General features: G+C 37.5%; 1 protein-coding gene and 3 non-coding genes across 5 annotated transcripts; all 4 read left to right on the top strand.

Moving 5' to 3' along the window:
* The first annotated feature begins 894 nt into the window (after positions 1–894).
* Positions 895–11,026, top strand: rnf175 (ring finger protein 175). 2 transcript variants are annotated; one of them, XM_055156447.1, is made up of 14 exons: positions 895–991; positions 1,436–1,500; positions 2,131–2,172; positions 2,488–2,529; positions 3,265–3,323; positions 3,513–4,350; positions 4,637–4,674; positions 5,725–5,866; positions 7,210–7,364; positions 7,814–7,921; positions 8,576–8,696; positions 8,909–9,042; positions 9,426–9,527; positions 10,029–11,026. In XM_055156447.1, the coding sequence occupies exons 6-14, from the start codon at positions 4,330–4,332 to the stop codon at positions 10,147–10,149; spliced, it is 942 nt and encodes a 313-aa protein (XP_055012422.1). In that variant the 5' UTR covers positions 895–991; positions 1,436–1,500; positions 2,131–2,172; positions 2,488–2,529; positions 3,265–3,323; positions 3,513–4,329; the 3' UTR covers positions 10,150–11,026. The 2 variants fall into 2 exon arrangements, with proteins under 2 accessions (XP_055012422.1, XP_055012423.1); XM_055156448.1 differs by lacking the exon at positions 2,488–2,529.
* LOC129409941 (small nucleolar RNA SNORD14) lies at positions 1,973–2,062 on the top strand. Its single transcript, XR_008632655.1, has one exon. It is a non-coding gene; the product is annotated as a small nucleolar RNA SNORD14 (small nucleolar RNA).
* LOC129409940 (small nucleolar RNA SNORD14) lies at positions 2,688–2,777 on the top strand. The gene has a single exon (XR_008632654.1). It is a non-coding gene; the product is annotated as a small nucleolar RNA SNORD14 (small nucleolar RNA).
* On the top strand, positions 3,354–3,443 carry LOC129409939 (small nucleolar RNA SNORD14). Its single transcript, XR_008632653.1, has one exon. It is a non-coding gene; the product is annotated as a small nucleolar RNA SNORD14 (small nucleolar RNA).
* Positions 11,027–11,481: the final 455 nt, after the last annotated feature.

The following is an 11,481-nucleotide window of genomic DNA, read 5'->3' as shown; positions in this document are numbered from 1 at the left end:
CTTTTTGGTTGGGGGTCCATCACCTGCGTGTTTCTATGGATATGTCATTGCTCTGCTTGGAATGTTCCACAGTATGACATTAAATTTCTCTATTTTACATTTATTCAATTACAGATGGTTTTATTGCTCAAAAATACCTACTAAAACAGACATTCTGACTGTGAGTGGGGTTGCCTCTCCACAGATCTGTCCTGTAACTTGGTCTGTTTTTGTCTCCATGATGAAAGAAACGTTTAATGCCATACAATGAAACATTCCCTCCAGGAAAGTTACACAATGCACCTTTAATGGAGAAGTCCAAAGCTAATCCTTGGTCAGTAAAAGCATGTAATTTGGAGCTGAATTCCCATTTTTACAAGATTAAGTTGGACTGTTTTTCTTTTTTCAGTTAAAATTGCACAGTTAATTTTTGTTTGTTTTTTTTGTCTCCGTGGAGCTGTCTAGATTTTGTTTAATATCTTGGTGGAGTCATTGCCTAGTACTTTAAAGTGCATATAATAAGGTAGATTAATTTCAGTAAGCCATGATTAACATAAATTATTATTAATATTAAAGGCTGAATTAAAATCTTGTCTAGTTTGTGTAGTTTTTGTCAGTTTTGGTCAAGTTTAGATTTTACTTTCAGGTTGGACATGGAAAGATCTCCTCATGGAAGAGTTTTCCTTGTGCCTAAACTGTCCCTGTGTATTTGGTGTTGATATAGTTGTTGTATAGGTAGAGGTATTCTGCTATAAAACTCCTGTATTTTTATACTTTTCTCCTCAACATTTCACAAACTTAACTGATTTAAAACTATGATAAATATTTACCAGAAAAAGTACCAAGCAATGACATCCCCATTTAATTTTGTCCATGCAATTCCCTCCCAAACCACTACAGGGCGCTGCTGCACACTATGAACACACACAATATAAAAAGACGACAGCAGCGCCTCACTTCCTCATTCACAATCTGCGACCGTGCGAGTCATGCTGTGTCGCTCGTTTCTAAGGTAAATATTAATACATGCTTTACTTTTCTTCCACGATATTTAATGTATTTTAATCCCGAGACATTAAGGAAGCTTTGTAAGTGTTTAATTATGACGGATGGTTTAGTTATTTGGCGGATGGTGGCAGATTTTGACAAATGACTGGATTCACTCCATGCGTCTCTACGTATCAGTTACAAGAGACTAAATAAACTACAGTATGTTGTTGTGATTCACTGTGATGACCACAATTATGTGGTGCTTGACCACAAATTATTATAGAGTAATTTTCAAACTGGCATTCAACTTTATTACATAATCTAGTCAAATGTATTTTTGTTGTTTTTGTTTTTTTTGGGGGGGGGCATAATATATGCTACATATATTATGCATTTCCATTTTGTTTTTAATATGAAATCCTATGCCTGATGACAAACTGCTTTTTTTTTTCTTTTTTTTTTAAAGCATGGAGGAACCAGGGAGTCCAGTAAACCAGCTCTTTCCGGGAAGTTTTGACCCTGGTTAAAATGGTGAGTTAAAACTTGAATCACTAGAAATATTCTGTTAAATGTGCACTATGAAACCTTTATGGCGGAGGGACCCTTGCTATAATGCTCTACTGTAGAACATTCCAAGCAAAGCAACATGAAACATCAAATTGTTTTCATTACCAAAATGCTTGCTTTGCTTCTCCACGCGTGACCTGTAACTTGGCCTGATGGTGCCAGCTGCTTGTCTCCATGGAGATGGATGAGGTTAATGCCATGCTCTGGAACTTTCTAGGCAACAGAATCTGACTTACTGTCACTGAGCAGAATTCCCAAACTAGGAATGTGCTTTATGTTAAATATGAACTAGATTAAAGTTAAAGACTTTCAAAAACTGTTCAGACTAAAAGCGGGTGGTGGATCCTTCACCAGAGAAGTTTCATTATGCACCTTTTGTAATGGGATGCAGGCCCTGAACTGAACTAAACTAGAGCCCTACTAAAAGACCTTGGATTCGCTGTGATGATGAATATTCCTGCCATTCGTAGTTTCCACCGGAGGCAAACGCCAAAGACGGCTCAATCTTCCTTGGATGTCTGAGCGAATCTGAAATGAGATTGTGTTTCTCAGTTTTTAAATGCTTTCAGTTCTAATCGGTTCTTTCCCTTTCAGATTTTTGAGTAAGCTTGTGCATTATAGACCCCACAATCACCGGTGAGTTTCATGATTTACACAACTTTTAATTGCTTTAGTTTAACTGTCAAGTAACTTAAACATTTTTGCATGGGGATATTGTGTATCAGGTTTTGGTTTTGACTGATCTGATTATAAATGTGGTTCAATTTTGACCACGTTGTCGATGCATAGGATTCGCTGTGATGACGCATTTTCCTGCCATTCGTAGTTTCCACCGGAGGCAAACGCCAAAGACGGCTCAATCTTCCTTGGATGTCTGAGCGAATCTGAAATGAGATTGTGTTTCTCAGTTTTTAAATGCTTTCAGTTCTAATCGGTTCTTTCCCTTTTCAGATTTTTGAGTAAGCTTGTGCATTATAGACCCCACAATCACCGGTGAGTTTCATGATTTACACACAACTTTTAATTGCTTTAGTTTAACTGTCAAGTAACTTAAACATTTTTGGGTAGGGATATTGTGTATCAGGTTTTGGTTTTGATTGATCTGATTATAAATGTGGTTCAATTTTGACCACGTTGTCGACGTAAAGGATTCGCTGTGATGACGCATTTTCCTGCCATTCGTAGTTTCCACCGGAGGCTAAGGCCAAAGACGGCTCAATCTTCCTTGGATGTCTGAGCGAATTCGTTTTAACTTTTTTAGTTTGGAAGACCAACAGTTTTGTTGGTAGGGCATTTTGAAGATTGAGTTACTTTGAATTGGAGCAAAGTGTCATTTAGACTTGATGGTTTGAAGACTTGCAAAATGTGTTGGGTATTTTGTTTTAAAAGGGTCAATTAACAAATAAAAAAGGAGAGAAAATTAATGGGAGGTTCAGGAGATCTTAATTTGTTGGGTTTATTCAAAAGTAAAACAGAAAAATAACCACACAAAAAATAAAGACTCATTGTATTGCTAAAATCTGTTGTCAGTGATAATTGTTATAGGTGACATTTTGAGGACTTTTCACAATTTTGAAATTCTAAAATATCAATTGCCAGTATTTCATATTAAATTCATGGATTGACCAGCAAAAAAAAACAAACTTGTGTCAACCACCCCTACTTATAAATCTGAAAGGCGTCAAGAATAATTATGTTTTGCTTAATTTTTGTTTACTTGTTTTACAGGGCTTGTTAGACCGGAAGAGTTGGCTCAGTTCTGACCATGTGGTCCAGTTCTGACGATGGTAGGTCTACAATATATTAAATCTTGTATTTCGCTGTGATGACGCATTTTCCTGCCATTCGTAGTTTCCACCGGAGGCTAAGGCCAAAGACGGCTCAATCTTCCTTGGATGTCTGAGCGAAAAATTATATTTAAATGTGAAACAGTGTTACTCTAGTGAGATTTTTATTTATTTATTTATTTTTTTTAGATGGAGAAAATGTATTGCAGTCACTGAAGAGCTGGTGGATTACCTCTACCTTTCTCACCAGTCTTGAACCAACAGCAAATTATTTGACCACAAAACTTACTTGGTTAAGCACTTGCCCAAGTCTCCGTGCAGCTGAATAAAATATTCCTTTTTGTGATTAGGTCATCACAATTGATAAGCTGTTAAGTTATGATTTGAACTTTAGTATTTCTGAAACTTACTGGAAACCTGGCACTTTATGGGGTTGGCGTCCTGTGTGGATGGCATGCTCAAGCAGTGGTGTCACATTTTGTCTGAATATTAGGTTTCATGTTGTCCTGCAGTCTCAATAAAACTTTAATATTAAAATAAAAATGTATAAAATGAATTGTATTATTTGAAACTGAGTCACATTGTCCTATACCTCAGGCAGGATTTGTCTATTTGCTGTGTAACTATCACTTTAAATACTATATAATGCCTGGGGGGGAAACTTTTTTTTTGTTCCCCCCCATTCATTCAACTGGTAGGAAAGACGGTTGTCATCGCAATAAACAAAACGCGGTCAACAGTCCCTAAAAATGGCACCATATAACAAATGAATAAGATTGCATTGGCGCTTACGTTTAAACGTTACTAAATTGATTCCGACTGACAACGGCATTATTTTCTTAAGTTTTCGCTGTATTTACGAGAGGCGTGGTTTGACCCTGCTCGCTCGCCGTCTTCTCCTCGCTCCGTGGCAGCCGCAGGATCGCCCACAGCGGAGCGGCTTCACCGGGCTCATGCCGCCGCTTTTCGGGTCTTTTCCATCTTGTAACTGAGCCGAACCGGGGCCATGGCAGCCGTGCAGCCGCAGGTATGTTCACCCCTCCAGAACCGTGTGCTTTTAGCGTCAAATCCGCAGAATTGGCGCCGGAACGAGCTAAACGTGGACGCTAACGAAGGATACAAAAAGCGGTCAATATTATAACAGATGGCAGCTTATTTTCCATCACTGACGTCTATTTTTGTTTTGCTTAGCTAATTTGTGCATGGATTTTACGTGATCAAGTTATGGGTTTATTTACAAACGGTATCCTTAACCTACATAATGAGTCTTGAGAGAGTGCTATTTTTGTGATTTGTATTTTATTTTTAATTAGGACGACCTGCTAAAGATGACCCACCGGGAAAACTGGAGGTAAGAGCTGCAAAACTATAAAATCTAACACTGTTTCTGAAGCCCGTATAACTGAGCCTATCACGAGAATAAATTTCAAAGCACGATATATATTGTTACAGACAGATATTGCAAACGACAGTACTGAACATATTTTTTGCCACTGACACAAAGCGGGATAATAGTAACATTAAAAGGCATGAGCTGCAACAAATACGTATCAGAACGAAGCAAAAATTAACGATAGAAGTGACTACAGCTAAAAATAACAGAAATCTCCACATTATTGCAAAGTAATTGAACACATAACAATTGAGTCCTAGCTTTCATATATTGCATGAGGTTGCTCTATTTAAATTCATTCTACACATAAATAACAGTTTGCATTTTAGGTACGGGTCATTCTTAGAGTTGATGATCACAATTTTGATAGCACAGTTGACACACTTATGAAGGTAGTTTTACTCATCTGTTTCTTCTTTCACTTTCTTCTTTCTGTGATGAGTAAAACTCGCCTGTCGACCTTACAGAGGATATATGAGGAGTCAAGTCTAATTTTGTATGGCACATTTAAAAAAAACCACAACAAGGAAAACAAGGGCTTAGAGGGTGGGCATGTGTGTGTTTAGGCGTAGAGCTGTTGGAGTTACCGATGACACTCAGAGCTCAGTAGTGACTGACCACACCCTGGCTCTAAAGGTGTGTGTGTGTATGTAGAAATATAAATGTAAATAAATAAGCAAATAAATAAAATGTATATTGATTGTAGATAAATGATTGATTTAACAAAATAAAGATGTTATTTATTTTGATAAGTGAAGGTTCAACTGTCAGAAAACAGTTCTCTGTGGATGAATTATCTCTGAATTTTGGATGGAATTTCATGGACAAAAAAAAGTTTGTCCAGTTAACCAATTTCTACTGCCTGGACGACTGAAGGATACAGACACCACACATACACAAACATGAAGACCTGTCATATAAATAAACAGGTTAAAACTGCAAATTCTACCCTAAAATTCTTTACCCCTTGACCAGTTTTTTTTTTTTTTTATGTCTTTCTTTTTCCAGAGTTCAACATGAGCGTCTGCACACGAAGCACCATGGACATGAGGCCATGCATGCAGAGATGGTCCTGATCCTGGTGGCTACACTTGTTGTGGCCCAAATCGTCCTGGTGCAATGGAAACAACGCCACCATCGCTCCTACAATGTAACTGCAACAACACTATCTGTCCAAATGAGGGATTACACTAGGACTGCGTGATTGTGGAAAAAATTCAATTGTGTTTTTTTTTTTGTTTTTTTGTTTGCAATGCATGATTTTGTTCAGAGCATTCACAATTGAGACAAGACAGAAATCTAAACTGATAAACTAAAACAAGAATCCCATTTATTTCAGTAACTGTTTACTTGGACTAAAATACTTTAGCCCTATTAGGCAAAGTCGACTTTTCAGAGCTTTTAATCATGTTATAGTTGCTTCCTCTCATCGTTTACTCATCTGAAGTTGTATTTGGAGTGATTTGTGCATGTTTGATCAATCTTTAATAGCTTATTTTCAAGACGCCGTATTGCCGATCAATCCCTGTTTTCACCACCACCAACATATACACCCACTGGTCTGTACTCATTCTCCGATATTTTGTAAAACTAAATACTAAATTTAGTATTTCCAAGTTGATACTTCCCCCCCTCCTACCCCATAAGTATAAGTAAGCAACTATGACTAAGTGGTAAAAAAACACAGAGAATCAGTCTTGTGGAGTTACAGCCTTACCTAAGGTATGATTAAACGTGTTTGAGAATGCCATGTGTCTGCCATCTTGCCCCAGGTCAGCTGTGGCGGTGATCATGTTGTAGCAAAGTATCTGTGAAGGGGAAACACATCATGCGACTCTTGTGTGTTTAGAAAACCCTTACGTAAAATGAACTGTTACTAATAAAGCAGAAAATCTTGTAACGTTTAAGAACATGAGAAAATGATCCATCTGTGTTTAAACAGGGATTTCAAGTTTGTGCTAGAATTATATGTAAAATTCAAGTAAATTTAAAGGTGCACTAAGTAACTTTTCTGGTGGAGGGTCCATCAAATGCTTTTCTCCATGGAGATGATGGTGCTTTGTCTGGAATGTTTGGAAAAGTGGAAAGTTACAGGTCAGATCTGTGGAGAGGCAGCCCTGCTCACAGTCAGAATATCTGTTTTTCTAGATCTTTTTGAGCTATTAAACCACCCGTAATTGAATAAATGTGAGGTAGAGCTGTTTAATGTCATACTGTGGAACATTCAAGTCAGAATATTGGCATATTCATAGAAACAAGCAGGTAACGGACCCCAACCAACATCAGTTTTATACTCGATTTGATAAAAATGTTCAGTAAGGCTTCTAGATAAATTGTTAACAAATCAAAATTTTAATTTGAGTGACCACAATTAGCAAAGTTTTACATATTTCCACAAACAACAGTATATACTGTGTTAAGTCTTGTCTGGCTTTGCTCCTCTGGCTCGTTTTATTCTCATTTTTATATTTTGTATATTTTTTGGTTCTTCAGTTGGTGACTCTGATACAGATGTGGGTGGTGCCGGTTTACTTCACCATTAAATTATACTGGTGGAGGTTCCTATCAATGTGGAGCATGTTTTCAGTAATCACCAGCTACATCATCTTCAGAGCCACTCGTAAACCCCTCTCCTGCAGGACACCCAGGTGAGAGAAACAAGCACAGCTAAATGTCCACACACTAAGATTATAGTATCGAAAATAGATTCTCATGTGATAGTAGATACTAACATAAGTCACATTCACAGGACATAAATGAACCTTTCCTGAATAGTTTTAGAAAGATTTTGAGCTGTATCTGAACAAATATAAGACCACACAAACTACAATACGCACATGGACCACTATGGAACCTACCTGGATGACAGGGATTACATTACACAGGGATAATGATGGTCATATAAAAGAAAGTACTATCACGTAATTTTGAATGTCACAATCTGTTGTCTATGTAAAGAGTGTTTTTTGTTATTGTGGTATCAGAATTGGTATTGAGTCTATTCATTAGTATCGAAATAAGTTTGTAATGTTTGTATTTTTGTACCACACACATACAACATGAAGAGTCTCTAAAAGTCCTCTTTTTTGTATTGTAGGATGGTGTATAAATGGTTCTTGTTGATTTACAAACTGAGTTATGCCGTGGGAGTCCTTGGGTACATGGCTATAATGTTCACTATGTTTGGCTTCAACGTCTTCTTTAGGTGAGTAAAGTACATTACATTACATTACAAGTACAATATGGTAAAATTATTTCACCGCTGTTTCACAGTTTAGTTCATTCGTGGTTTCTGGTGGTTTTCTGGTGTTCTGGGGTACCGTGTGTTTTGAAGAAAAAGACAAAATTTACTAATTTACATAAAAATATTGCATACTCCAAGCTTTAATAGTAATGATGCCTTACACATTCAAAGCATCTCAAAGTGCTACACTGAACTCATTATTAGTTCCACCACTGGTAGTAAGATACTTGTGTAGAAACAGCTGCCCTGGAGCAGAATGACTTAAGCACGTCCGTCAGTCTGCCTCTGAGTAGGGATGGGACGATAAACAATAATATGGTTTATCTTGATAAAAAGAGTAAACGATTATCGTTCATGGGACGCTTTATATAATAGTGATATTATGTCACCAGATGTTTTCTTCTAGGTCATTGTTGTTTTCAACTGTACAACAGTTGCTTTAAATATGGAACTTATATTCATAATATCTAAATTATAATTATTCATATCCATGACCGTTTAAAACTGTCAGCAACTTTTATAATTACGGAGATATTCTGGTTGATTGTAACTATTTTGACCATGATAACTGTGACACCAGATTTCATTATCCCCTGAGCCTCTGTGGTGTTTCAGGATAAAGGCGGAAGACTCCATGGACGTAGGTGTGATCCTCCTCTTCTATGGGCTGTACTATGGGGTCATGGGACGAGACTTCGCTGAGATCTGCTCTGACTACATGGCCTCCACAATCGGGGTAAGAACAACAACCTCAGTTTTCAATTAGAAACAAATCCTGACTGAAATTTTCAGCTTTGATGTGAGTTTTAGTCTGTTCTTGTCCTTAGTCAGTATTACAGTAAATGTGGATCAGTCCTGGTTAAGTCCTTGTTCGGTCCTGGTTGAGCCCGGGTTTAGTCCTTGTTCAATCCTGGTTCAGTCCTGGTTTAACCCAGTTTTCCTCTTTAGTACTACAGTAAAGGTGGCATACCCAGTCGAACACTAGGGGGCGACATCTGCGCAGTCTGTGGACAGAAGATCCTGGTGGAGGTGGAGGAAGAGGGCTTCGTGGAGGACACGTTCCAGCTTTCCTGTGGACACATGTATCCTTTGGCTCAAAAGCACAACAGTCAAAGAAACCCAAATCTCTGACGCAAATAGGACTAGGTCTGAAAAAAATCTGTGATAGATTGTTACAGAAAATATTGAGATAATATTGAAGATAAATAATGTGTGAATGAAACAAAACACAAATCCACATGTGTGTTTGAAGTGGTAACAACATTATAACATGGCTTTAAGATCACAAGAGCCCACTGTGTGTAAAATATACAGGACCTTTAACCTCTTAAGTCCCAAGGCCTTATTCTCGAAATGACCAATGTATGATATTTTAAGGCATTAAGTACCACAATATAAAAAGCTACTTAACTTCCTTGTTTTTGTCAGTTTTTCTCTGCATTTTAACTTTAACCAGCGACTGCAGATTTCATGAGTTCTGTATCCGGGGCTGGTGCATTGTGGGTAAGAAGCAGACGTGTCCCTACTGCAACGAGAAGGTGGATCTGAAGAGGATGATGAACAACCCGTATCTTTTATTTACCTCAACGTGTCTAAAGTCCTGGTTTAGACCTGAGATAGTCCTGGTTTGGGCCTGGTTTAGTTTTGGTTTAAATCAGACTTACAGAATTTATTTTATTTTTTTATGTAGTTTAGTTCAAGCTGATTCTAAACAACTTTTGTCGTCCAGGGCTAAAGTAAAGAATAAGAAGAAAGATATTTTAAAACAATTAAAAACTGGGTCTAAATGAGTCCTAAACCAATGTACACAAAGAATAAAGACACTTAAGGTCACTGCAGGGTAGAAGTTGTTTAGTCTGGCTTGTCCCAGTTAAATACTAGTTCAGTCCTGGTTCATTTCTAGTTCAGTCCTGTCCTAGTCCCAGTTTAGGGTCCCGGGTTATGGTTCCATTTCAGTTCTAGTTCAGTCCTCGACCATTTATGGACTACTCCTGGTCTAGTCCCGGTTCAGTGTCCTGGTTCTGTCCTGGTCTAGCCCTGGTACTTTTTCCTAAGCTCTCTCTCTCAGTTGGGAGAAGACCCACGTTTTGTACGGTCAGCTTCTGGACTGGCTTCGTTACCTCGTCGCCTGGCAACCAATAATAATCGGTGTGGTCCACGGCATCAACTTCACCCTCGGCCTGGAATAGAACCCGCAACCACGGCAACAGTATCACTCCATTTAGTCCAGGTCCAGTCCTGATTTAGACCTGGTTTGTTCCTGTTTTAGACCTGGCACTGTCATTTTATATAAGGCATCAACTTTAATGTGGAATTGAGCTCTCACCCCACGGTTTGTGCTATGATTTTAAAGCCGCTTTTGTTCACTTTTCTGGCCGCACACTTCCTTGTCTCCATGGAGATATTATTGCTTTGTCTGTAATGTTCCACAGTATGGCATTAAACTTGTATGTTTCTGTGGAGAAAAACGTGTGACACCACACAGTATTAGTATTTTAGTTTTTTTCTATGTAACAGTAAAAACATCAGTATTTTCTACACTCAAAATATATATGCTTAATGTCGTACAGTGGAACATTACAGGCAAAACAATAACATCTTTACCAGAAAAGCTACATAGTCCACCTTTCATTGCTTTGAATCTAAAAACAGTTCATTTTATTTTATGTTTCTTAATAAGTGTTAAATGAGGACAACCAATATGCAAATTTAAGTTACTCAATATTTTCATGAGATCTTAAACCATTTCAAAGTCCCTATAGTCAAAGAACTGGGTTAAATAAAAGCTTGGAGCGGAAAAAATGAGTTAAAACTGAAAGTAACATCTTTTTTTAACAATAACAGGTGATGCAAGTCCTGCGTTTTACATACGCATTATACATGTGTTTAAAGTGGCCGTCATGTTTGTATCATTGTACTTTTCTTTTTTTTTTTTACTCTTCACAGTAAAATGAAAGATTTTCAAACAGAGCTTTTACAAATTAGTTTCTTTTACCAAAATGCTGCCAAAAGTGTTCACCAACTGCTGCTCAACTTTTATTTATTAAAGATTTTTAAGAACTTTCACTATTTGCTTTGTTTTTCATGTACACTGTAAGAATATAGGCAGTTAAAGTGACAAAAATGAACACTTTTTTTTTTTTTTATCTTGATGCAAGTATATTTAGACTATATTTGCAAATCTTAAAGTTTCAGTATGTAAGATTTTGATTTAAAATTTCATAAACATGACCAATCTACCTGTTTCCCCACATATGAGGTAAACATATTCAAATCTTTTGTTTTACTGATGACAAATAGAGGTTAAAGGTGCACTGTGTAACATTTCTAGTGGAGGGCCTGTCACCGCTTATCTCCATGGAAATGTTATGGCTTTGTCTAGAATGTTCCACAGTATAGATTAAACCTGTCTATCAAAAGGGAGACGGGCAGGTTGCAGCACTGCGTTACATTACAATTCAGATCTGTGGAGAGGAGGGTGCACACTCAGACAGTTCAAAAGTGGTTAGTACTCATTACAC

Source organism: Boleophthalmus pectinirostris, unplaced genomic scaffold, assembly GCF_026225935.1.
Source record: "Boleophthalmus pectinirostris isolate CB_2022bp ecotype Guang Dong unplaced genomic scaffold, ASM2622593v1 HiC_scaffold_20, whole genome shotgun sequence".
Lineage (NCBI taxonomy): Eukaryota > Metazoa > Chordata > Actinopteri > Gobiiformes > Gobiidae > Boleophthalmus > Boleophthalmus pectinirostris.
This window is presented reverse-complemented; position numbering and strand designations above follow the sequence as displayed.

Coding starts and splice junctions, on each gene's coding strand:
- rnf175 (XM_055156448.1), top strand. CDS start 4,330: ATGGCAGCCGTGCAGCCGCAG. Junction 4,675..5,724: donor ACCCACCGGGAAAACTGGAG/GTAAGAGCTGCA, acceptor TTCTTTTTCCAG/AGTTCAACATGAGCGTCTGC. Junction 7,365..7,813: donor CTCTCCTGCAGGACACCCAG/GTGAGAGAAACA, acceptor TTTGTATTGTAG/GATGGTGTATAAATGGTTCT.